General features: G+C 37.7%; 6 protein-coding genes across 8 annotated transcripts; 5 read left to right on the top strand and 1 right to left on the bottom strand.

The window, feature by feature from the left end:
• Window positions 1–221: 221 nt before the first annotated feature.
• Window positions 222–1082, top strand: LOC111433507 (chaperone protein dnaJ 11, chloroplastic). Its single transcript, XM_023070553.1, has one exon. The coding sequence runs from the start codon at window positions 261–263 to the stop codon at window positions 747–749; it is 489 nt and encodes a 162-aa protein (XP_022926321.1). The 5' UTR covers window positions 222–260; the 3' UTR covers window positions 750–1082.
• A 3283-nt stretch (window positions 1083–4365) lies between these two features.
• Window positions 4366–6924, top strand: LOC111433550. Its single transcript, XM_023070620.1, has one exon. It carries the CDS (start codon window positions 4678–4680, stop codon window positions 6646–6648), a length of 1971 nt encoding a protein of 656 aa, XP_022926388.1. The 5' UTR covers window positions 4366–4677; the 3' UTR covers window positions 6649–6924.
• A 1408-nt stretch (window positions 6925–8332) lies between these two features.
• LOC111433555 (thaumatin-like protein 1b) lies at window positions 8333–10022 on the top strand. The gene is made up of 2 exons (XM_023070626.1): window positions 8333–9108; window positions 9494–10022. The coding sequence occupies exons 1-2, from the start codon at window positions 8339–8341 to the stop codon at window positions 9630–9632; spliced, it is 909 nt and encodes a 302-aa protein (XP_022926394.1). The 5' UTR covers window positions 8333–8338; the 3' UTR covers window positions 9633–10022.
• Window positions 10023–12013: 1991 nt separating this feature from the next.
• Window positions 12014–13695, top strand: LOC111433552 (thaumatin-like protein 1). 2 transcript variants are annotated; one of them, XM_023070623.1, is made up of 3 exons: window positions 12014–12406; window positions 12554–13223; window positions 13308–13695. In XM_023070623.1, exons 1-3 carry the CDS (start codon window positions 12334–12336, stop codon window positions 13534–13536), a joined length of 972 nt encoding a protein of 323 aa, XP_022926391.1. In that variant the 5' UTR covers window positions 12014–12333; the 3' UTR covers window positions 13537–13695. The 2 variants fall into 2 exon arrangements, with proteins under 2 accessions (XP_022926391.1, XP_022926390.1); XM_023070622.1 differs by having other exon boundaries at window positions 13293–13695.
• Window positions 13696–15743: 2048 nt separating this feature from the next.
• On the bottom strand, window positions 15744–18355 carry LOC111433553 (calmodulin-lysine N-methyltransferase). The gene is made up of 7 exons (XM_023070625.1): window positions 18217–18355; window positions 17951–18134; window positions 17778–17857; window positions 17220–17280; window positions 16905–17020; window positions 16632–16764; window positions 15744–16370 (listed from the first exon to the last, which is right to left on the bottom strand). The coding sequence occupies exons 1-7, from the start codon at window positions 18314–18316 to the stop codon at window positions 16091–16093; spliced, it is 954 nt and encodes a 317-aa protein (XP_022926393.1). The 5' UTR covers window positions 18317–18355; the 3' UTR covers window positions 15744–16090.
• On the top strand, window positions 18348–22903 carry LOC111433551 (26S proteasome non-ATPase regulatory subunit 4 homolog). 2 transcript variants are annotated; one of them, XR_002708834.1, is made up of 11 exons: window positions 18348–18719; window positions 18887–19000; window positions 19302–19407; window positions 19759–19873; window positions 20233–20442; window positions 20539–20851; window positions 21078–21201; window positions 21849–21952; window positions 22071–22139; window positions 22497–22616; window positions 22689–22903. XR_002708834.1 is itself a non-coding variant. In XM_023070621.1 (10 exons), the coding sequence occupies exons 1-10, from the start codon at window positions 18708–18710 to the stop codon at window positions 22539–22541; spliced, it is 1212 nt and encodes a 403-aa protein (XP_022926389.1). In that variant the 5' UTR covers window positions 18348–18707; the 3' UTR covers window positions 22542–22903. The 2 variants fall into 2 exon arrangements, 1 of the variants encoding a protein (XP_022926389.1); XM_023070621.1 differs by having other exon boundaries at window positions 22497–22903.
• Window positions 22904–23115: the final 212 nt, after the last annotated feature.

The following is a 23115-nucleotide window of genomic DNA, read 5'->3' as shown; positions in this document are numbered from 1 at the left end:
TTGTTTTTTTTTTTTTTTTTTTGTCTTTTTTTAATTTTTAACGGGAGGCGACAAAAATTGGATAATCTAACTGCTGAGTCACCATCCTGCAGCCTGGGCCCACCGCATCCTCAAACGCCCATTAACCCGGGAAGAGACAAACTTAACCCCGGTTAGTTTGCTGACCCAAGCACGGTCCCCCTCGTTCTCCCATCTTTTATATAATCCCTATTCACTCCCTCTTTTCTGCTCATCCAATTTCAACCCCCAAATCAAACAAAATGATATCTGCCTTTTCTCCTCTTACTCTGCCGCCTCTTCCGGCCAGATTCTCTCCCCGGGAATTCACACATGTCAGATTCCGGCCACCGCAAGCCTTCTCCGCCACCGCTACCGCCTCATCTACCGCCTACGCCACCAGAGAGAACACCGCCTCACCCTATCTCAACCTTCAACGAATGCCCTCCTACACTTCGCTTTACGACGTCCTCGGACTCCCTACCGGAGCTTCTTTTCAGGAAATCAAATCGGCATATCGACGCCTTGCCAGAGTTTCACATCCGGATGTGGCGGCCGTCGACCGGAAAGACTCCTCTGCCAATGATTTCATGAAGATTCACGCCGCTTATTCCACTCTGTCCGATCCTGAAAAACGCGCCGATTACGATCGCAAGCTTCTCCGCCGGTGCCGGCCTGTAGCTTCGGTGCGGATGGCTTCTGGATTTACTGGTTACACTCGCCGGAATTGGGAGTCTGATCAGTGCTGGTAATGAGTTGACTCACTAACCGATCATAGTTCGTCATAATCGGAATCGGAATCGGAATCGGAATCAGTGCTGTGATTTGAACATATAACGAAATAATCGAAACGGCGCAAACGATTTGCGACTCACCGGAGCCGATTTTCTTAGAGAACTACAGGAAATCGTCAGGAAGACGATTCAGTTCTCCAAAATCGCCGAGTAAAATAGGAAACAGAGGAAACTGCTTATATCTTTTCCTAGTGTTCCTTTTGTTGTCTGTATTTTTCTTGGCTTTGTTCAGTTTTGATTTCAATGAAATAAAATGACCTGAAAATCCAAAACAAAAACCGCTGTTCAGTTCTTCGTGTTCATCACTTCCATCTAATTAATGGAAAAAAATCTCAAATTAATGGAAATTTTGAAAAAGAAGAATAAATTAATCAAATTAATGTTTCAAAACAGGAATCTTCCAGTTATGGTTTTGGGAACAAAACCATTGAACCGACAAATTATCAGACAGGACACAGTAGCCGGTAGCCGGTGGCCGGTGCGACAGTGATATTATTAAGACAATTGACCTCAAAAGTCAGCTTTAAAAAGGATAAGCTTTTAGGTTTTTAGCTAAGCCCAATGTTGGAGTTCTAGAAGCTATAAATCACAAAGAGTTCGTTAATTCTCCAGGATGGAACCCTATGGGAGTGGGCCCCACTCCCCTCCTGTTCAGATAACAAGCTTCTAGAAGAAATCAGCTTCACTAATCACTGACACGACAAACGAGGACCAGAGGCCTTACCTTCTCATCCTTCTTCTAGAACACCGGTACCCTGTTCTACAAATTCTTGTCGAATATATAAAATCAACCCTTTTTTATTATTAAAAAAATGGATTTCTAAAATTCAAATACGATTTTTTTTGTTCAATAAATAATAATAATAATAAATAATAAAATAACAATTTTTAAAAATAGTTTATTTTTTTCCAGATGGTCCACAACTATTGCTTGGCCCATACCCATCTTATTCATGACGTGACGAAGGGGCAACTAATTCCAGTCGGCTCATTTGGGTCTACAACTCGTGGTTGACTTTATTGCTTCATTCCTATATTAAAATAATATTTATATAAAATAAAATTATAAAGTGAACAATGGGCCGTAGAATTTCATAAATCAGGCCCATGAAATAAGTGGGCTCAAAAGAAAAAAACGAGCCCAACAAATGTAAATAATTTATTATTATTATTATTATTCAATAATTAATTGCGATTAAATAAATGATAAACAAGGATAGGACTGCGAAAATGTCGGGTCGGTGATTAGCATCAGAATCCAATCAGCTACGCAATTCTCGGGCAGCTTTGTCCCCCTTTTGCTAGCTTGCATTCCTACCAACCGCCCCTTTACATGTGGCAGTTGGGATTATTTATTTATTTTCATTTTAATATAATTATAATTGTTTTTTCGTGGTTTGATTTTCGAAAAAATATATAAAATATATAAACTTATAGGTGAAAATATTATTTATAAATTTATTTTTTTAAAAACATAACAACATAAATAAATAAACAAAATAAGAAAATAAACTATTTTTTGGAGTTGGACTGATATTGGATTGTGATATTGGGCCTTGGACGGACTGACGAACCGCAGCCCAATTACAATATCTGGGCCTGAGATTGTCATCGTGGCCCATTAACAGTGCTCAAAGTTCCAGCAATGTGCACGTGTGCACGTGCGCACGTGGAGGCTTTCGCTAAACGAATTAAAAACAAAGCAACGGTGGGCCCCAGGACTGTAGTTTGGTAGACAAGAATGCTTCTTCTTCGGTGCCAGATGCTGACGTCATAATTAAAAAATTGTAACGACCAATACCAAAGTAATTGTTGATGGCTATGGCTTTACGTTTGAAACTTTGATTCTCTCCAATCCCATGGGATCGATTAATTTCTTTTTTCTAAAACCACTTAGCATTTTAAAACGGTACTTTTAATAGCTATTAGCAGCAAAAATCTTAGATTTGTATTAAATAACAAATTGTTTTATTCTATTTTAAAACTCAATAATAATAAAAAGAAAGAATAATTAGAATTTTTTTTTTTTTTTTAAACAAATTAGCAATAATGGCACAACTATCCAACCACGTCATGGTCATCTTTATCTTTGTCGAAATCATGTTGTTGGTATCAATGACAATTGTTTATATTTTCATTAAATGTTTATTTTCATATATTTATTTATTATTTTTTTTTTTTGACATATGACTCGTTCTCAATTATGATATTAAAATCAGTTTGTGTGACAAAATGTGAAATCTCATATCAATTTAATAGGAGCACGAAATATTCCTTATAAAGGTATAGAAACTTTCTCTATAGTAGACACGTTTTAAAATCGTGAGGTTCATGTTTATATGTAATGGGTGAAAGCGAACATTATCTACTAGCAATGAGCTTAGGCTATTATTATTGGCATTAGAGTTTGTCATCGGTCGATGTAAGACAGTGGTTGGAGTAGGGCTAGACACTCTCTATAGTAGACACGTTTTAAAACTATGAGATTGATGACGATATATAATAGGTAAAAGCAAATAATATCTGCTAGTGGTGAACAATAGACCATTTGTACGATGTATTTGAATTAATTGACTTACTTGAAGGTGAGAGTAATTAGTATATGATCGTATTGTGAATCTTGAAAGAGTATAATTGTGAAGTTGACTCAGTTTTAATTTTAATATATAAGAGTAAAAACTATAAATAATTGATTAATAAGCCTAGTACAAATAACTCAATTGAAAAACACAATTTGATTTAAAATATAAATCTTCTCCATCTTAGGTTTTAAAAAAAGCTCAACCACTATTATTTTTAAATTGAAAGTAAACTTACTATGCATTGCTTCTCAATTGCATGTTAAAATAATATGCCTCTAAATTTTATATATAATATATTTTTTCGTCACAATCGATAAAAAATTAACGTATTTATCAAACATAAAATTTAAATTCGTATATATTACATAATTTTAAAAAAATAATAAAAAACGTATATATTACATAATTTTAAAAAAATAATAAAAAACTAATTTGTTTACAACATTTGAATGGTACTTATCCAACAAAAAAAATAAATAATTAAATTGACAAATTTTAAATTTCAGAATCTATTATTTAAAAAGTTAAATTTGATCTAAAATAAATTATTTAGTGAAAAAAAGAACTTATTAAAAGCAAGTTTTCGAAATTTACCGTTGTTTGTTACAGTAAATTCCCACCAAACATGAATGGCAAAGACTTCCAAAGAGAGATAGTCAACGAAGATAAGTATGAAAAGAGCATGAGTTGAATTAGAAAATTGAACCCAAAATGTTTCCAAAAGAGAAAAAATAAACCCAAAAAGGTAATTTTAAGCAAGTAAAGGAGGCGAGACGCGACGCTGCGGTGCCACCTGGTAGGAACATTGGGCGGATTTTTCGAGCCAAAACCCAAGAAGCTAGCGGCGATGGCTCGGCAGCCCTGGGACCCATAAGCCCCCGTTGGCTTCTAAAAGACGACACCAGTTTCTGTTAACTCCAATTATTTTGCCTTTTTGCTTTGGCTTCTTTCTCTTCATTTTCTTTGTCCCAAAAAAAAAAAAAAAAAAGAAGAAAGGAGAAGAGAGAGAATAGGTCCAAGTATTAATGTCTCTGAAGGAGGAGGAGAAGGAAGAAAACCGCGTTTGACCTGTTCTCAAATTCTTCCACCATGACGGCCTCTACCATCGCCTGCCCTAGCCACCCTGTTCTTCTTTCTTTACTTCTCGCTGCCATTGCGTCAAACTAGTTCTTCTCAATCTTCTACGCTGTTTTTCTTCCTTTTTGATTTCGAGTTTCAGTTTTGATTACCTATCTGTTTCTGTTTTCTTTTCGATCTGATTTCTTGAGTGATTTGATTGTTTGAGGGGTTTTTGTTCTGATTTCATGGCGGAGATCAAGCTGATCTTGGCTCGGCCGATTCAATTGGCCGACCAAGTTACCAAAGCGGCCGATGAGGCTACTAACTTCAAGCAGGAGTGTGCTGATCTTAAGGCCAAGACGGAGAAGCTTGCTACTCTTCTCCGTCAGGCGGCTCGAGCGAGTTCCGATCTCTATGAGCGACCGGCTACTCGGATCATTAACGAGACTGCACAAGCCCTAGATAAAGCTCTGGCACTGGTGCTTAAATGTAGCGGGAATGGTCTTATGAAGCGAGTTTTCACAATCATTCCTGCCGCTGCCTTTCGTAAATCTTGCTCACAGCTTGATAATTCCATCGGTGATGTCTCGTGGTTGCTCCGAGTTTCCGCCTCTGCTGAGGATCGTGGCGATGAGTATTTAGGTCTTCCCCCTATCGCTGCTAACGAACCGATTTTAGGTCTCATATGGGAACAGATTGCTATTCTTTCTACTGGCTCGCCGGAAGATCGATCCGACGCGGCGGCGTCGCTGGTTTCTTTGGCGAAAGATAGCGAGAGATATGGGAAACGGATAATTGAAGAGGGCGGCGTTGGGGCGCTGCTGAAATTGCTGAAAGATGGTAGGGTTGAAGGTCAAGAAAACGCTGCAAATGCAATTGGGCTTTTAGGTCGTGACCCTGAGAATGTTGAGGCCATGATTCAGGCTGGTGTCTGTCAGGTGTTTGCGAAAATTCTCAAAGAAGGTCCGATGAAAGTTCAGGCTGTGGTTGCTTGGGCTTTATCGGAACTCGTTTCGAGTTACCCAAAGTGCCAAGATCTTTTCGAACAGCACTACATAATCCGCTCCCTTGTTAGCCATCTTGCGTTTGAAACTGTTCAGGAACATAGCAAGTACAATATCACTGCCAATAAATCCATCTCGATTCATGCTGTGGTAATGGCGAGCAACCCCAAAACGAATAACAATGTGCATAAAGCTGTGGAAGATGATGATCGGCAGCTCCATAGCAAGATTCTTCATCCGATGGGTAATCGAACCCCAAATCAGATGCACGCGGTGGTTACCAACTCTATGAACATGCTCTCTGGTGGGTCGGCGGCGGCTACAACTGCTGCTCCACAGGCCAGCCATGGCGAAGGCCACAGCCTTAGCAGCAATGGAAAGCATATTCTTCACCATTCCCCTTACCTTCATCATGCTCATTCCGGTCCCAGCACGAAGGGGAGGGAACTCGAGGACCCGGCCACAAAAACCAAGATGAAAGCGATGGCAGCTAGAGCCATTTGGCAGCTTGCTAAAGGGAACTTGACAATCTGCCGTAGCATTACAGAATCAAGGGCTCTGTTGTGTTTTGCCGTTCTACTTGAGAAAGGGGAAAAGAATGTGCAGCATAACTCTGCAATGGCATTGATGGAGATCACAGCCATGGCAGAGCACGATCCTGATTTGAGAAGATCAGCTTTCAAGCCGACTTCCCCTGCTTGCAGAGCTGTTGTGGAACAGTTGCTGAAGATCATTGAAAGAGAAGATGAAAATCTCCTCATTCCTTGTATCAAATCCATTGGACATTTGGCAAGAACGTTTCGAGCGACCGAGAAGCGAATGATCAGCCCATTAGTGCAGCTTCTCGACGAGAGAGAGACCGAGGTCTTGAAGGAGGCCTGCATTGCTCTCACCAAATTTGCCTGCACTGAAAACTTCCTCCACATTAACCACTGCGAGGAAATCATAGCTGCAGGAGGAGCAAAACACTTAGTCCAGCTAGTGTACTTTGGGGAGCAAAGTGTTCAAACTGCAGCTGTAACTCTATTGTGCTACATTGCCCTGCATTTGCCTGATAGAGAGGAGCTTGCACGGGCCGAGGCGCTTCCTGTGATCGAATGGGCGTCAAAACAATCACATTTGACGCAGGACGAATCACTCGAAAGACTCTTACATGAGGCCGGAAGTAAGCTAGAGCTGTTTCAATCCAGAGGTCCAAGAGGGTATCATTGATTTCAATCAATACACAGGCAAGATTCTCATCTCTTTTACAAGTTGAAATTATTTCAATTTTTATCTTCTTTACTTATACCCATCATCATTTTGCTTCAAGTAGTGTACGTATAGATTCATTTTTCATCCACAATTGTTCAAAAAGTATGTAATAATTTAGTGAAAGTTGTTTGCTTCCTTCTGTGTATCCTTCATCTACCTGACATGGAGAACAGTTTTCAGGCTCCTACATATTTGTTTTCAAAGATCATATACCTTTTTGTCTCGTTTCTTTTTCTTCTTGTTAGTGCATAGAACTAAGACTGCATCCTTGGAATTGCTTGATTATGATTACATTTTCATAAAGGATAGTGCTTAACTATTGAGGAAAACTGGAGCCCAAAAATTGCATAGAAACCCCACCCCACCCAATAATAAATTTTGAAGACAAAGACCAAGAAACAAGTCATGTGAGATTATTTGATACCAAATTTGGCTTAAGACACTATGGTCCCTTCACATTTCACTATGTTTTTGTGTTTTTTATTCTGTACTTCCGAGTTCTCGAAAGGGCATTTAAGGAAATTTTTGTCCTTAAAACCAGAATACTTCATTCGACCCTTCAAGGTGAGGACGAGGAAGAGGAAGAGCTCAAATTCGAGCACAGATACAAGAAGAAAATCATTAGAACTTTCTCGTCTCCTCCATTGTGTTGTCCTTTAGTTCTACTTTGGTCAACTATAAATTTAAATGGTCAAGTTGGTTAAAATGTTTAATTCAACCTCCAAATATATTTGATTTCTTGTTTCATTGGGTTGGAACCCCTCAAATTGGCCCATTTAGTACAGCAGTTAGATAATGGGCCTCAGGTCTAACAAACGCAGGCCCGATAAACGGCTATTAACTGGGCCTCCTTCAGTTTAAGCCCAAGTACTCGATTTGAGTCTAGGCCCAGTCAATTCTTATCGTGGTGGTTTCGTAATACCAAGGGCTTTTGTATTGTGACGTGGAAGTTACAACGACATGTCGTAATGGCCAGCCAATTTGATCATTTTTATCACGCCGATTATCTTCTACATGTCGTCACTGGGACCAGATAAGAAGTTAGGCTGCTGAAGCAAACCAACAAGTTGACCAAGTGGGTTAATTGTTCAATTGGATCATATAATTTCCACAATTTTTAAATGGGTTTCGTATTAATACATCGAATTCACCAATTTGCAGACACTTATTTATTTATTATTATTTCTTTTTTTTTTTATATAAAAGCTGGAATTTAAGTTCACATCGACTCTTCCGCTAAAGGACAATTTGTTCCCTTATGAGGCCCAGGCCCATAATCAGGCCCATATTGTTTCTCAGTATGGGCTCATGGGCCTCCTAGAAGCGATAGAATCCAAATGGAAGAGACAGGCATATATAGTGCACGTGGTAGCCTCTTCTTCTTGTTTGGTTTCAGAGTTTAACTACCTACGCTGCACGTGACACCCAATCTCTTGTATATTTGTAAATAATTCCATAAATAACTAAATTATTTAAACCTAATTCTGATTAACCCCTAAATTTTACATTGATGAGTCATTTTAGTGCTAATCTGATTTTTAAAACAAAAAAAATTAATATTAAAATATTCATTGTGTTGTCAATTTATGGATCTCCGCCATTGTTTTAAACTGAGAGAAATCAGAGAGAAATCAGTGAGCTTCTTCGCATGGCTTCCTTTTCCATTAAACCTCTCTTCTTTTCATTCCCTTTCTTCTTCCTTTTCCTTTCCTTTACTCACTCTGCAACCATCACTCTCCAAAACAACTGCACTCACACAATCTGGCCCGGCATTTTATCCGGCGCCGGAACCGCCCCTCTCTCCACCACCGGTTTCCCCCTCCTCCCCGGCGCTACTTCTCTCCTCTCTCTCCCCACCGCCTGGTCCGGCCGCATTTGGGCCCGCACTTTCTGCTCCACCGATTCCTCCGGCCGCTTCTCCTGCGCCACTGCCGACTGCGGCTCTGGCCTTGTCGAATGCAACGGCGCCTGCGCCGCCCCACCCGCCACTCTCGCTGAATTCACCCTCAACGGCGGTGGTGGCTTCGATTTCTACGACGTCAGCCTCGTCGACGGCTACAACATTGCGATGCAAATCGTACCGGAGGGTGGAAAGTCAGGAAACTGTACGGCCACCGGTTGTATTGCGGATTTAAACGGGGATTGCCCAGAGGAGCTGCAGGTAGTGATGGGCGGCGGAGAGGATGGTCGGAACCGGAGCGTGGCGTGCAAAAGCGCGTGTGTAGCGTTCGGGAAAGCGGAATATTGCTGCAGTGGGGCGTTTGCAAATCCTAACACGTGTAAACCGAGTAATTACTCGAAATTCTTTAAGAACAATTGCCCATTGGCTTACAGTTACGCCTTCGACGACGGAACCAGCACCTTCACCTGTATGTCGGCCAATTATGTCGTCACTTTTTGCCCCTCGCCGTTGGCCAGGTCCGCCCAATTTACTTATTCCAAATAAAATATTTAAATTTATAATAATCTCTCATCTCATATATTAAAAATTTTAAAATATATTCTATAGTCATATATAATATAAATACTATATAATAAATAGAGGTCATAAATGAATTAACATTATACGATATGGTTTTTTAAAATATTATTAGCAAGAAAAATGATAGAGATTAATAATATTTTTAGTTTAATGACAAAGATGATGGAGATTAATAATGTATAAAAATGGAGAAGAACATATTATAATATTATTTATTACTAAACCTAAGAAATGTTACAAATGTATTCAAATTATATTAATGACATCGAATATTTTAATTAAAATAAAAAAATTATTTCATTTTTGTTTTTTTTGTCTCAGTTTCAAGGCTTCTAGCAAACCACAACCGCAAGCGGCGGACGTTTCAGGCAGCCGACGTCGTGCTGCACAGCCGTGTTTAGCTATTCTCACCGCAGTTTGGGTGGCCGTTTGGCGGCTGCGGCATCGGAATAATCTCTAATCCTTTACGTAATTTTCAATGGGATTTTATTTTTTAAAATTCTTAATTATATTTTAATACGATAAAATTAAGAATTATAAAAGATTAAAATGGCCAATGATAATTAAGTAAATGAATTAGAGATTATTTAATTTATTTTGCCATTTTAAATTAATTTAATTTCAACGCTCACGCTTGCTCTTTTGGAATGGTTTAGAGGTTACCAAGTGGGCCCAGCCCAATTACTTTTGGGCCACATGCTGACATAATTTGGGCGGCTGCAACTTGTACTGTGGCCCATTTGTTTTGGATTGCTTAGTCAGCTCTCAGCTACTTCTGTTTCTGTATGTTTTTTATTATTAAATTTAGCACATGAACGACATGTCGGATGTGACACAAATTATTTGTATATCATGCTTCCAAATGCAAATATAGTTTAATTTGTTTCATTCTTTTTTTTTTTTTTAATTTCTCTCATTTAAATAATAATTAACCTATTTCATTATAAGAAACAGTATTTTAATAAATAAATTATTGTTTTATAATTTATTATTTAAAAGATGAGATTAGGAGTTTTTTATTGATTAATTAAATGTTGTTATTTTATTTGGACAAAAATCTTGTGGCTATTGTTGGCCTGCATTTTTTATTGCGTGCAGCTTGCGCTTATTTGCCTTCTCAAACTTTATTAAGCTAATTAATGTGTTTTAACATTTTAATTTAATTTATTCATTAAAAAAACAACCTTTTCGAGACAGTTTCATGCTATATGTCCTGACCTACTAGCTCTGAGTTGCATTCCCGACACAAACGCTATATCTACTAAAGATAAATTTACATCATATAATAATTTAAAATTTTGAAGAAATGAGGGTAGCAATCTTTCAAAAATTAATTATTTTAAGATTTATTATTATTATTATTATTATTATTATTATTGTAATAAAGGATTTGTAATTTTTAATTTTCTTTAAAAATTATAGTAATTTATAATATTTGAGTCATAAAAAGAAGGCATCAGCTAAAAGTAAAGTAAACAATAAAAAATAAAAAGTAAACAAATTTTTTTAATTGTCATAAAATTTTCAACTTTTATATCATATGACAATGGAATGTAAAAAAAAAAAAATATTTAATTTGATATTTTTAGATTTGATAAAATATGTAATGAAATTGTAAATTGTAATATTTCCAAAAAAAATATATAATTAAATTGGTTAGTGCTTGCTCATTAAAATGATTTAATTAAAGTTTGGCAGCTTTCTTTTTTAAATTTATTTTATAACCACGTAAGCATGAGATTTATTCAATTTATTTTTAATTTATTGTAAATTTTTAAAAAATCATTATTTAAGTTATTTTTTAAAACAGATTTAGATCTAGTTTTGTTACGTCAATTATATGATTGCAATAATTAAAATTATTTAATAGTAGAGTAAATCATTCCGGTATAATTTAATAGTAGAGTAAATGAATAGAATAGTTAATTATTTTAACTGTTGGATGAAAGTCTCATGCTAATTTACGGAAGGATGGTTTATAATCAATAAATAGTATTGTATGAGGTATGTTGAGGAATCGGAAAGCAAAGCCATGAGAGCTTATGCTCAAACTGGACAATATCATACCTTTGTGGATATGGCACTGCACCAAGAACATAAAGTGTTCGTACAGTTTTTATGTTTGGTTCTATAGTTACCTCAAGAATAACAAAGTTAGGTGGAAAGTCATGTGAAAATTTTAAATCTTAATTAAGATCCATATTGTTATGTGGAAGATTTTTACAAAAAGAGTTTTGTGGTCATTTCGGACCTGTGTTATGTGGAGGTGATAGAGATACTATAGAACATTCGGTCTTCTATTGCAAGATCCGGATGCAAATTGGGAAGTCATTCCTCCCTACAATCCGAAACATAAGTGTTCTTAATCTTCCTCTCTAGTATGTGTTCGTAAAGCTTCGAACTCTATCAATTTCGAAGATGGATCAATTGACTATGAAAAACGAATTTCAACAATAGATCTTAAGAATTATGGGACATAAGTTATTACCTCAAGGTACATAGGGATGTTGAGTTATCCACTAGAGCCAACAAGCGGTGACCGAATTCGAGTACTTCAATAGAACAACATATTGATCGATGGTTGTCCCTAATAGAAATAGCTCTAAAATACAATGTTAACGCCTCGTGCAATCTCACGTGCAACTATACGAGCTTGGACTAATCCAAATGGACGAGCTTTGTCAAATGTAAATAGTTTTTATAGGGACGATCTCAACCTGCACTTATAAGTGAACATGATTGGTCGGTGAGTGAGAGAGATGTCGGTGACGGGGCATTAAGGATTTCCCTTTAAACGGTCACGTTTTCATTTATAAGTAACAGAGCATCGCCATGCTAAGGTTCTCTCACCACTCTCTCCATCTACTTTCTTTCCCATTTTATTCCATTTTTCTCTCTCATTATCAGAATTGTTAAAACCAATAGTTTATTTGCAGCGATCTCCACTTTCTTCTCCAGTATTCTTTCTCTCTCATACCCATTTCTCACTCCAAAAAAATCCCCTGTTTCCGCCATTGTTGTCTTCCACCATTTTTCTTCCATCTCCTTGCTCCAAACATCGCATATTTTGAATCCCACTTCAATTAATTCATATTAAACCATACCCATTTTTTCAATTCCATTACATCAACCAATTTTTTTTGGTAAAACAGAGCATTTCAATGGAGCTGGTCTGCCATTTCCGACATTCTTGTCTCTTCTTGTCGAGCCTGGTTTTGCTTCTTCTTTTCAAAGGTAATTTGAGTTTTATGTTTTGTTTTTTCAATTTGAATTATGGGTAATCGCTTGTTTTTGATAATTTTAAGAATCTTGACGAAATCTGTGGCAGAATTGGTTCAATCTGATTGCTCTGTTTTTTGATGTTCTTGCTATGTTTTACAGAGGTTTCTTGTGCTACATTTATGTTCGTTAACAAGTGCGATTTCACTGTCTGGCCGGGAATTCTCGCCAGCGCCGGCAGCCCCAAATTGGAAACCACGGGTTTCGAGCTGAAAGAAGGAAATTCTCGCTCTTTAGAAGCTCCGACAGGATGGTCCGGTCGGTTTTGGGGCCGTACCGGCTGCGATTTTGACGGCTCCGGCCGTGGCAGCTGCAACACTGGCGACTGCGGCTCTGGTGAGATGGAGTGCAACGGCGCAGGTGCCACGCCGCCGGCCACCTTAGCTGAATTCACTCTCGGCTCCGGCTCTCAGGATTTTTACGACGTCAGCCTGGTTGATGGCTATAATTTGCCGATGATCGTCGAGGGAACTGGCGGGTCAGGCACGTGTGCGACGACCGGCTGCATTACAAACGTGAACCAGCTCTGCCCAGTGGAATTGAAGGCAGAAGGCGGCGGCGCGTGCAAAAGCGCTTGTGAGGCATTTGCCACGCCGGAATACTGTTGCAGCGGCGCGTATAACTCCCCAGCGACTTGCCGACCGTCAATATACTCACTAATGTTCAAATCCGCGTGCCCCAGATCATACAGTTACGCCTATGACGATGCCACGAGCACATTCACTTGTAGAGGAGCTGATTACACCATCACATTTTGCCCTTCTACTCCAAGGTAATAAATTATAAAAGAAAAAAAAGACCAAATTTAATTTTGAAAATTAACTTTTATTTTAAATGTCAGTCGAAAATCTTCGAGAGATTCGCCACCGATGGTACCAGAACCGACAACAGAGCAATCTGGGTCAGAACCAATAACTGGGTCGGGATTGGAATCGGGATCGGACTCGATACAAGGAGCAGCTTTGAGTAATTCTTGGCTTGCAGATATGGCAATAGGGAATTCCTCCATGACTACGAAATCAAGCTTGACATTTCAATCTTTGACAATTTTGATATCGATTTTATTGCTCGTTCTCTCGAGATGAAGGGATAAGAAAGGGGATTAATTGAACCATTTAGATGAATAATGTAGGATACTTTATTATATTAATTTGTGTGAAAAAATTGAAGGCAAAAAGATGATGCCTTTTCATATACAGATGGAGTAATAAAGAAATCAATAAATAGGCACTTTGATTTGGCTTTATGGTTTGTTGAATTTGGATGATTCCAAAGCTTGAAAGGTAATTTATAAGTGGGAATTTGGAATAACATACCCACAAAGTCAACACCTTTATGACAAAAAGCATATGTTTTTTTTTTTTTTTTGTATTCGTAAGTTTGGAATGGGTTAAAATGATCTACGTCCAAAGCTTTTAAAACCTATACTCGAGTCTCCTAATTTAAGAACTCATAACTCGAAGTTTCGAAAGTTTGTAAACAAAAAAGGGAAGATTTTGCTTAGTTTTATGCATGAGACGAGCACATGGAGAACAACATAGGGCGGTGGTAAGGGCAAATGGTGTTGATAGGACATCAAAAAAGAAAGATTCTTCTCACTTTGGTATCTCTACTTTATACCTCAAAAACCTATACTTAATGCCCTTAACACTTATTTTTTCCCCTTTTCAACTTACATTAAAATTAATTTAATGCGTATTTGTTATAATAAACAAATGTTAAGTGACTTTTAAGTTAAGAACATGTTGACGGGTTATTCTCAAAATTTGTATAGTTGATAAAAGTAAACTCGTTTTTTCTAACAGTAAGTTGTATGTACACGAACTCTCTTAATTATTTGATCAATGGATTACATAAATAACGAGAATTTGACGGGTTTTGTCGGTGGGAAGACGGAGAGGGAAGGATTGTTGAACAAGTTGGTGGGAGGAAGGAGAGGAAAAAGCATAAAAATAAAAGCAAAGATAGAAATGTTCCTTTTCTTTCTCAATGGGGAGTGGAACATTATATCTATGCCTCTTCTAAATTTGTTTCTACTGCTAACTCACAAAGGGCCTTTTTTTTTTCCAACTCTAAACCAATGGAACATGTTCTTCCTTTTCATCACTCATAATCAATTACGTTTTTTTTTTTGGAGCATATTTACTTTTGTATGTTGAATATTATTCATCAATTTCATTCCATTAATATTTGAAATTTTGGATCTCAAGCTTTTATTTTATTTTATTTTTATAATCATGGTTGATATATATATTAGTGAATGTATTTAATTATTCCAATTAGTGGTGTTGAAAAGATTTGGATGGGTAGATTCAATATTTTGAAAATAAATAGATGTTTTATATATTAACATTTTACTTCTATTAAAATTAAAATTTTAAATAAATGATACACACGATTCCTAATATTGTTTTACCATCCATACAATTGAGATGGATTTTAAAATGGTCTCACTCGACCGAACGTAACCCAACTTTACTCAATCTATGAACCCTAATTCCAACTAGTTCAATACACTTACTCATGGGCATGCAAAAAAACCATGGTATAGTTAATAGTGAATTCTCCAAGGGGATTCAATCCCTCGTTAATTCCCACCTTATCATCATCCCATGTCCTAATCCAAACGGCCCAAGGAATGGACAAGACAACCTTCGAGGACAACTCCTTCGGTTGTAGGACCAGGAACTGAAAGGCAGCCATCTGAGACACCCACCCTCCACCAATTTGGGTTGAAATGTTCCATCCCAACACCTTACTCAAGTACAATAATAGAGCCATAAATGTCAAAACAGCATCAAATGGCCGTAGCTAACAAACAGTTGAAGATGTGTTCCACCAGGAATGGCGACCACCGGTGACTGTAAGCAACAAAGCTGTATGAAAAGCCAGCTACCGTAATTAACAGCAGTGGCCCCATAGCACGTTGAGTATTGGATCTTTGATCCAGAAAGGAACTACGGCACCGGCTAAAGAAACCATCATATAGATTGGTAGGTGCCAAGATCCGACTACTAGGTGTGACCAGAGAACCCAAAAGAATTATAAAGAGCCATGGTTTTTGGAACAACTCCATGGGTACCTGCTGAAAGCAAAGACTATGTGGCCATGTGCTGAGAATGGCGGACAAGAGACACCTAAAGGCCATCCCAAGCTGCTTATAAGCACCTAACACCCGAGAAAGTAATACCCTAAGGACTTACCCAAGTTTACCATGAAGTTCAAAGATTGAAGCTATACTGATTTTCTATAATAAAATTTAACAAACATGTGCATAAAGGGATGCTAAGAATTGAAAGAAGGGCTACTTGGGAACCACATAGCATGCATATTAAAACGGTCCGAAGTTAATCACAATTACATACCAGAGCCTAATCGCACTTGATAACAGACATGCAATAATCTCAACTAAAAAGATATAATAAGTTTGATTCTCTTACAGAAACGGGAGGGCCTCCTGTTGCCATTGTTCTTCATTGCCATCTTCCTTTTGACAGAACAGAAGACCTTTGTTTACTCTAATGCATGGAAACTACCAAATATGATAGCAATTCAATAAATCAAATTGGGAAGATGAAAAGATTACTTCTTGGTGACTAAATGATTCGCGGAGGTGGAAATGTAATGGGCAATAAGAATTCAGAGAGTAATTCTGACGAATAATGGATAGCAATCATCCTTTTCATATCCAGGCCAGGAGTCATCACCATTAGAGAATTTCTCGTGTCGTTTCCAAACTTCAGCATCATACTCCTCTATCACACTGAAATGCAAACCATTGGCTTTGACTTCCTCTAGAAACTTCACGAGTGAGTCACCTCTTCTGGGGCTAATAAATATAGCTTCTGATGACTCTACTTTTTTCAACAAGGACATGACCATTCTAGCAAGTCCTCTATGGTAATCTTTAAAAAAAGTGCTGTTTCAAAAGTATAAACAAAAAATTAACGTAAATAATCATGGCACTGAAAGAAGACAAAAGGATGAGAATAACATTTATTTTGCTTCATAAGTTTAAGGGGTAGAATTTTTTTATCCATATATAGGAATAAATTATAAGAAAATACATAGTAAAGAAGATAAACATGCATCTCGCATTATGTACTTGTTTTTCTAAGATTGCATTGAGGAACGTTTGATGGATACGGTATTTATTGAGATTGAAAGGACTTAAACTTACCAGTCACTGGCAATAATGAGATCAAAACTGCCGGAAATATTTGAAACCTCTTCCTGATTCCAATGCAATGTCAAAGAATCTACTCTGGTGCCACCAAATGCTTTAGAGTTAATTGCTATATTGTGCTGAATATCTAGGTGCTAAAGAAGGAATCATCAAATCCAAAGGAAAGGTGCTAATGCTTTACTAAGTAACTTATGATCACAGACAAGATAATAGATTTATCACAGCTGACCATAAACCACTAGAATATGATAGAATTATTGAGGATACATTCAACTACTTGAGGATTTCCATCTGTGATAACAACTTCTGATGCTTCTGTACTTGCAGCAACAACTAATCCAGCCAAGCCATAGCCAGATCCAAGCTCAATAACTCTCTTACATCTGTAAAATTGGATTCAAAAGGGTACCCCAGAAGACATTTTAAAATATGGCTGTACTTGGAACAGTGATTTAAAAGATTAACCCTTACAACCCAGAGGCCTGTGTCTGGAATCAAACGGGCAGAGAACATAGACCACATCTTAAGCTTCAAAACTGAAAAAGTTTGCTAGAAGGGGCTGAGCAACATTGTTGAACTAACCTAAATAGGTCCGAATGCAACAAACAGAAGTAAGCAAGAACATCTTCTGATGGCCAATGACCTGTGAAGGAAAATTTACTCATCAAAATAGATGTATAACTAAACTTAGAATACATTAAATAAACAAGAAGAACAAGTGCCATTTCAACAGTATAATCAGAGATAAGACACTGAAACTCATCAATGTGTGCGTGAGAAGGAAATCACTAAGGGTGTCGATATCAAAGTGGACGTATCATTCGGGTAAAGACGACAACAACGATTAAAATAGATTTATAAATATTTAGAAATCAAAACATAACATCTCAAACTATGAGCAAAAGAGGTGTCAAGATTAGAGAACAAAGTACAATTTGAACTTGAGATAAATTTTGAACATTCCGGTTTAACTCAGTTCATCAATTTACAGAATCACCAACGTCATTTTCTTGTCCTCCGATGAATCATATTTCTCTAAAGGCCGACAACCAAGAAATTGACATGTATTCCTCTACAGTAACATTTAATGAACTAGAACAAACTAAAACAAAACATTTTCTTAGCAGAGAGAGAACTAACAAACAAGCCCGGTGTTGTCAATGTCATATTTATTACAGATCTTGAAGTCATCAAGGTCAGCAACGTCGTCCATTCTTTGCCTGTATAAACATTCCACGTCCAGAAACAATTATGTACAGTGTGCTTGGAACTAAACAAAAGGACAACCATGAATTATGACTTAGGGAACTGACTTGAGGAAAAGTTTGGGAGCTCCATCGATAGGCAATGTGTAGCACACGCGACGATCGCGACGCGAGACAGAAAAACCGTCCGTGCCTTCGTCTCCAATATCATCCGTGATAAACGAGGGAATCAAATTGAAGCCGTTCGTAGTCCTCCTAGAAATACGCTTCGCATCCATTTCAGACTGATCATCTGTCGAAACATCGAAAAGCAGAATGGCAAGTAATTGTCTGTAAACAGTGATTAAACAGTGAGTGAAGAAACTTCACGATACCATTGCAGGAGGAAGATCGAGGAATAAGCGCTTGACGGAGAATTTTCCATCTCAGAGATGAAGCCTTGGTGATCGGCTTGTTGCAATCCATCCTTCGCATCTCATCGACCGCCACCGCACTGCGACTGAACTGATAAACTTCGGGCGTCTCCAATGGACTTAAGATCCGACGGTTGAGAACGAAACGACGTGTTAAGATTCACTTCACTCGGGGCCGACTCAAATTCTGGTCCGGCTCAGACACGGTCCAATCTGAACCGTGGCAAATCAAGGGTTCCATTTCTGAGAAGAAAATTATAAACCATTTTGTTAGAGATGTCCTACGTGCCGCCTTGTCTTTGGCCAGAGATAACAAATATACTATACTGCGAAGCACTAGATTACATCCTCTTTGGTTTAGGCAACAAGCAAGGTTTGCGGCAAAGATCGAAGTGTTCGTGTAGCGCGCCAGCTTTGTCTTCCATAGTTCTACCCCTTCTGGTTCTGCAACCATGGTGCTCGAGGTAAATTTCATCTTGTAGTTTCTGTTTTACTTTCTCAAATGTTCAATTTTCTCATAGTTCGAGATTGATTGAATTTGCTGAATTCGAGGATTTCATGGTTTTCCTGCTATTGTTTTCGCAAGCTAGGGTTTACTAAATTCTGACTATCTTTCTCTCGATTGAGTCAGGCGACGATGATATGTATTGACAACTCCGAATGGATGCGGAATGGCGATTACGCTCCTTCGAGATTTCAAGCTCAAGCAGATGCCATCAATCTTATTTGTGGAGCCAAGACGCAGGTAACTAATCTTGAACCCGTATTCTGATTTCCTCTAGCTGGTTTAGATGTGGAAATCTGTAAAAATGTAGGATACACTTCATTATCAGTTATATTGCTTAATTGGGATTCTGCTTTATTTCTTCATTTTATGAGAAAACAAATCCTGACAATTGCTTTGTTGTTAAAAGTTTCGTTAGAAGGAATGAGTAGGAGGTTTATAATGTTGTATTTGGAATTTGCTTCTAACGACGACTAGTCCCTATCGGTGTTTGCCTGGATTGTTATTCTGAGTTGTGAATGAACATTTTGGGTTCTGACAGTCTAATCCAGAGAATACTGTTGGGGTTCTGACAATGGCGGGAAAAGGTGTTCGTGTACTGGTCACTCCCACCACTGACCTTGGCAAGATACTGGCATGCATGCATGGTTAGTTGCATTTACCCTATTTTTTTTGTAGATGTAGCATTGCAGACGTGCCACCAGAGACCAATCTGCTGTATCTAAGTGTTGGCCCTTTTTTATTCTCTTCAATTGTCTGAGTCCATCACAAATTGAAGCTTCTTTTGAATGATGGTTTAGGATTCAATTTCTTGTAGTTGTATTATTATAGGAAGTCACATCAGTTTCTCCTGGAGTACTGGTTACTGCTGAACTAAAAAACATTATAAATTGTTGGATAGGAAATTGGTAGTTTGTATTGCTTTATTTGATTTATCAGTTTTAGTCCATCTATTCATATTCTAAGTTGTTGAAACTACTTCCCAAACGTTAATCTAGGTTTGGAGATTGGCGGTGAGATTAACTTGGCAGCTAGCATCCAGGTGGCTCAGTTGGCTCTTAAGCATCGTCAGAACAAAAAGCAGCAACAAAGGATTATAGTGTTTGTTGGAAGGTATGTTTTTAAAATTTTTTTACCTCCCTACCACCAAGACTGTTGTCAACTTACCCACAACGGTCATGTTTGATGCTTAGTGCGCTGTACCTTTGGCAATAAATGCTTCTCAAACTCAAATTGTTAATCTTAATTAGCCAATGTGAATATGAAAAAATCTAATAATTTTTTTCTTTTGTCTTTATGCCTTCCATAAGGGTAATATTCAAAGGAAGACTTTAATTACGTGGAATATTTCCCTTCTTAGCTTTGGAGTAATTAAAAATCCTGCCAAGATGAACTTTGAGAATCCACTTTTAGCTTCTCAAAACAAAGATTTCAGTATATACTAATTTATCATTACACAATGTCTGATGCAGTCCTGTCAAACATGAAAAAAAGTTACTGGAGATGATAGGAAGGAAGTTGAAGAAGAACAATGTGGCCCTTGATATTGTTGATTTTGGGGAAGAAGATGATGGGAAACCTGAGAAACTGGAAAGTCTTCTGGCAGCTGTGAACAGTAATGACACCAGTCACATTGTTCATGCTCCTGCTGGTCCAAATGTGCTCTCTGACGTACTCATCAGGTTGGCCTTTGACTCCTTTCTATTTCAAGATCTTTTGTATTGCTTGTGTGATAACACGTTATATTCTCATCTTGAGTTTGCTTTGTTTGATTTCAGTACACCTATCTTCACTGGAGACGGGGAGGGTGGAAGTGGTTTTGCTGCAGCAGCTGCTGCTGCTGCTGCTGGTGGCGTATCTGGTTTTGATTTTGGAGTTGATCCCAACTTAGATCCTGAACTTGCCCTTGCTCTTAGAGTTTCAATGGAAGAGGAGAGGGCCAGACAAGAGGCAGCTGCTAAGAAGTCTGCAGAGGAGAATGCAAAGCAAGAAAAAGGAGCTGAGCAGCCATCCGGCTCACAGGATGCAACTATGACTGAGCGTCCTGGACATGCAACTTCTGATGCTGAAAACAAGACTGCTGATTTAATGGTCAGTGTAGCTTGGCTTTTAGAAAATTGTTTTTACAGCAGTTTTTGTTTGCTAGACTGCGCTTTTAAACTTTAGCTTTTCAGAGTAATTTGATTTTAACCTTTAGCCTCTAAACGATTTGATCCCCTTTTTTCTCCAATTTGAATATCTATGCTGCCCTTTGCGACAAGTTATTGGCAGAAAGGGAAAAACAGTTCTTATTATTTGACTTGATTTTGATTAATAGGATGATGAGAATGCGCTGCTAGAACAAGCCCTTGCTATGTCAATGGATACTCCTTCTGCAACCAGTGACACACGAGACATTGACATGTCAGAAGCAGCAGCAGACGATCCTGATTTGGCACTTGGTAAGTCTTTTGCTGTTTCATGTTTTCCCATCATTTAGTTTTTCACGACGTTCTCTTCATCAAGCATCCTTTTATCATTAGAGTTTGTAGAGAAAACTCCATAAAGCATTACTTGATCACCCTATTGGCTTCATGAAATTTATAATGTTCTGGGTCTGAGTTGGTAATAAATAACAAATAAGAGGAATTATCCATTGATAGTTGACTGTTAAGAAGCATAGCCACTTTAATTTGGCTAACTTGTTTGTGCCGGACACTTGTTAGCACAAAAGACATGTGTTTGACACTAGTTGTATAAAGTGAATATGGGTTCAACATTTTTTAAACATACTAACGATAGTAATTTAGGAGAAAAATAATAAAATTTGTAAGCAAAATATATCGAACTTATTGATCTTTTGAGCCTATAAATTTATAAATAAACTTATTGATTTTGAGTTTCTTTTTGGTATAAAATTGATATGCATTATATTTTAACACATACTTGTCATACTTGTGTCTGTGACCTAGATTTTTCAATAATGAAAAATTCATATTAGTAAATGAAAAAATGTATATACTAACAAACATGTCATTGTTGTGTTGTGTCCGTATCATGCTTCTTAGCATGTTCCTACAAAACCATCCATCTGATAGTTGGCTTGCAGCTCTTCAGTTGTCTGTGCAGGAAGCTTCCAGTGATTCGACAAGCGAGACAGATATGAGCAAACTATTGGCCGATCAGTCCTTTGTGTCTTCTATTTTAGCTTCAGTACGTTTACTTCATCTTTTTCTCCCTCATTTTCCTTCTCTATATTGAGAAATTTAAGCATACTCTCACTGGGGCTGGCTCTACTTCCAGTTAAATAACAGCAAGAATTCTTTTGCAGCTTCCAGGCGTAGATCCAAATGATCCTTCTGTAAAAGATTTGCTTGCTTCCATGCAAAGCCAATCAGAGGTAAGTCGTGTAAACTGTAAATCTAACTGATGACATTGCAACGATAATAAGTAGTTGAGCTTAACTGATTAAGAAATATATCCTTGACCAATGAGTACAAGGATCAAATCCCCGCCTCCCTCGTATTGTTGAACTAAAAAAGAAAATTTGCAAAGATAAATATAACTGTTTTTACCCGAGGGTATCGGTAAGTATCTTTCTACATCTTTAGTTCGTTGACAATCAGAATTTATTATTTAGTACTAGGCTTTCTTTTTTCCTTCACCGTTTCATCTATCAACCAATCATATTAGCCAAAAACGAAGACAACGAACTCGAACGTGTATTATTTTTACACATGCTACATTTTTGCTGCAGGATAAGAAAAACAACGACAAGGCATCGAAAGAAGATGAGAAGTGATGCATTTTGACCGCAGTGTTTTAAACCCAGAATCCACAGACGTCAAGGAAGATGCCTATTATCAGATCCTCACCATTGTCACCCGTTTCAAAATCATTATATTTTTCTGGTAAAATATGTTGTATCTGCTGTGTGCCTCCATCCGTTGTGGATCTTGATATCTTTATCTTCTTCATTGTCAAAGGCCGTAGAATTCCTTCACATGTGAGAGGAGAGGAGCAGTAGCTTTGAAACATTTTCTTTTCACGAACACATTTTGTTTATTGAATGAAAATGATATGCTTGTCCAGTCTTTGAAGTACCTCTCGATTGTAAAAGCTAAACCCTCATAACTTTTTAATACAAAAACTCTTCTTTTCCTTCATGTTGCTCTATATCTCGATATCACATAATCATATAACAGGAGATTTCAAGGTTCAAGCAGGTTCCAGTTCCTCTACACCTAAATATGGAGAAAATGTCCTTTTGTGTTCAAATTTGGTAGAACTTGAATGAACTTTTCAACCCAAATATTGGATTTGTTGCATAACTTGCTGGAGATTTCCATAGATTTGTGCAGTGATTTCAATGCAGT

Source organism: Cucurbita moschata, unplaced genomic scaffold (assembly GCF_002738365.1).
Source record: "Cucurbita moschata cultivar Rifu unplaced genomic scaffold, Cmos_1.0 Cmo_Scf00043, whole genome shotgun sequence".
Lineage (NCBI taxonomy): Eukaryota > Viridiplantae > Streptophyta > Magnoliopsida > Cucurbitales > Cucurbitaceae > Cucurbita > Cucurbita moschata.
The sequence above is the reverse complement of the archived record's forward strand: the minus strand, read 5'-3'. Positions and strand labels throughout refer to the sequence as shown.

Excerpts from the sequence above, each read along its gene's own strand:
- LOC111433507 (XM_023070553.1), top strand. The coding sequence starts at position 261 with ATGATATCTGCCTTTTCTCCTCTTACTCTGCCGCCTCTTCCGGCCAGA.
- LOC111433550 (XM_023070620.1), top strand. The coding sequence starts at position 4,678 with ATGGCGGAGATCAAGCTGATCTTGGCTCGGCCGATTCAATTGGCCGAC.
- LOC111433555 (XM_023070626.1), top strand. The coding sequence starts at position 8,339 with ATGGCTTCCTTTTCCATTAAACCTCTCTTCTTTTCATTCCCTTTCTTC. Across the intron at positions 9,109-9,493 it reads TGCCCCTCGCCGTTGGCCAG|TTTCAAGGCTTCTAGCAAAC; the intron begins GTCCGCCCAATT and ends TTTTTGTCTCAG.
- LOC111433552 (XM_023070622.1), top strand. The coding sequence starts at position 12,334 with ATGGAGCTGGTCTGCCATTTCCGACATTCTTGTCTCTTCTTGTCGAGC. Across the intron at positions 12,407-12,553 it reads TTTGCTTCTTCTTTTCAAAG|AGGTTTCTTGTGCTACATTT; the intron begins GTAATTTGAGTT and ends TATGTTTTACAG. Across the intron at positions 13,224-13,292 it reads TTTTGCCCTTCTACTCCAAG|TCGAAAATCTTCGAGAGATT; the intron begins GTAATAAATTAT and ends TTTAAATGTCAG.
- LOC111433553 (XM_023070625.1), bottom strand. The coding sequence starts at position 18,316 with ATGCGAAGGATGGATTGCAACAAGCCGATCACCAAGGCTTCATCTCTG. Across the intron at positions 17,858-17,950 it reads GCTCCCAAACTTTTCCTCAA|GCAAAGAATGGACGACGTTG; the intron begins GTCAGTTCCCTA and ends ATGTTTATACAG. Across the intron at positions 17,021-17,219 it reads TTGCATTCGGACCTATTTAG|ATGTAAGAGAGTTATTGAGC; the intron begins GTTAGTTCAACA and ends CCAATTTTACAG.
- LOC111433551 (XM_023070621.1), top strand. Across the intron at positions 19,408-19,758 it reads GATACTGGCATGCATGCATG|GTTTGGAGATTGGCGGTGAG; the intron begins GTTAGTTGCATT and ends ACGTTAATCTAG. Across the intron at positions 21,953-22,070 it reads TGTCTTCTATTTTAGCTTCA|CTTCCAGGCGTAGATCCAAA; the intron begins GTACGTTTACTT and ends ATTCTTTTGCAG.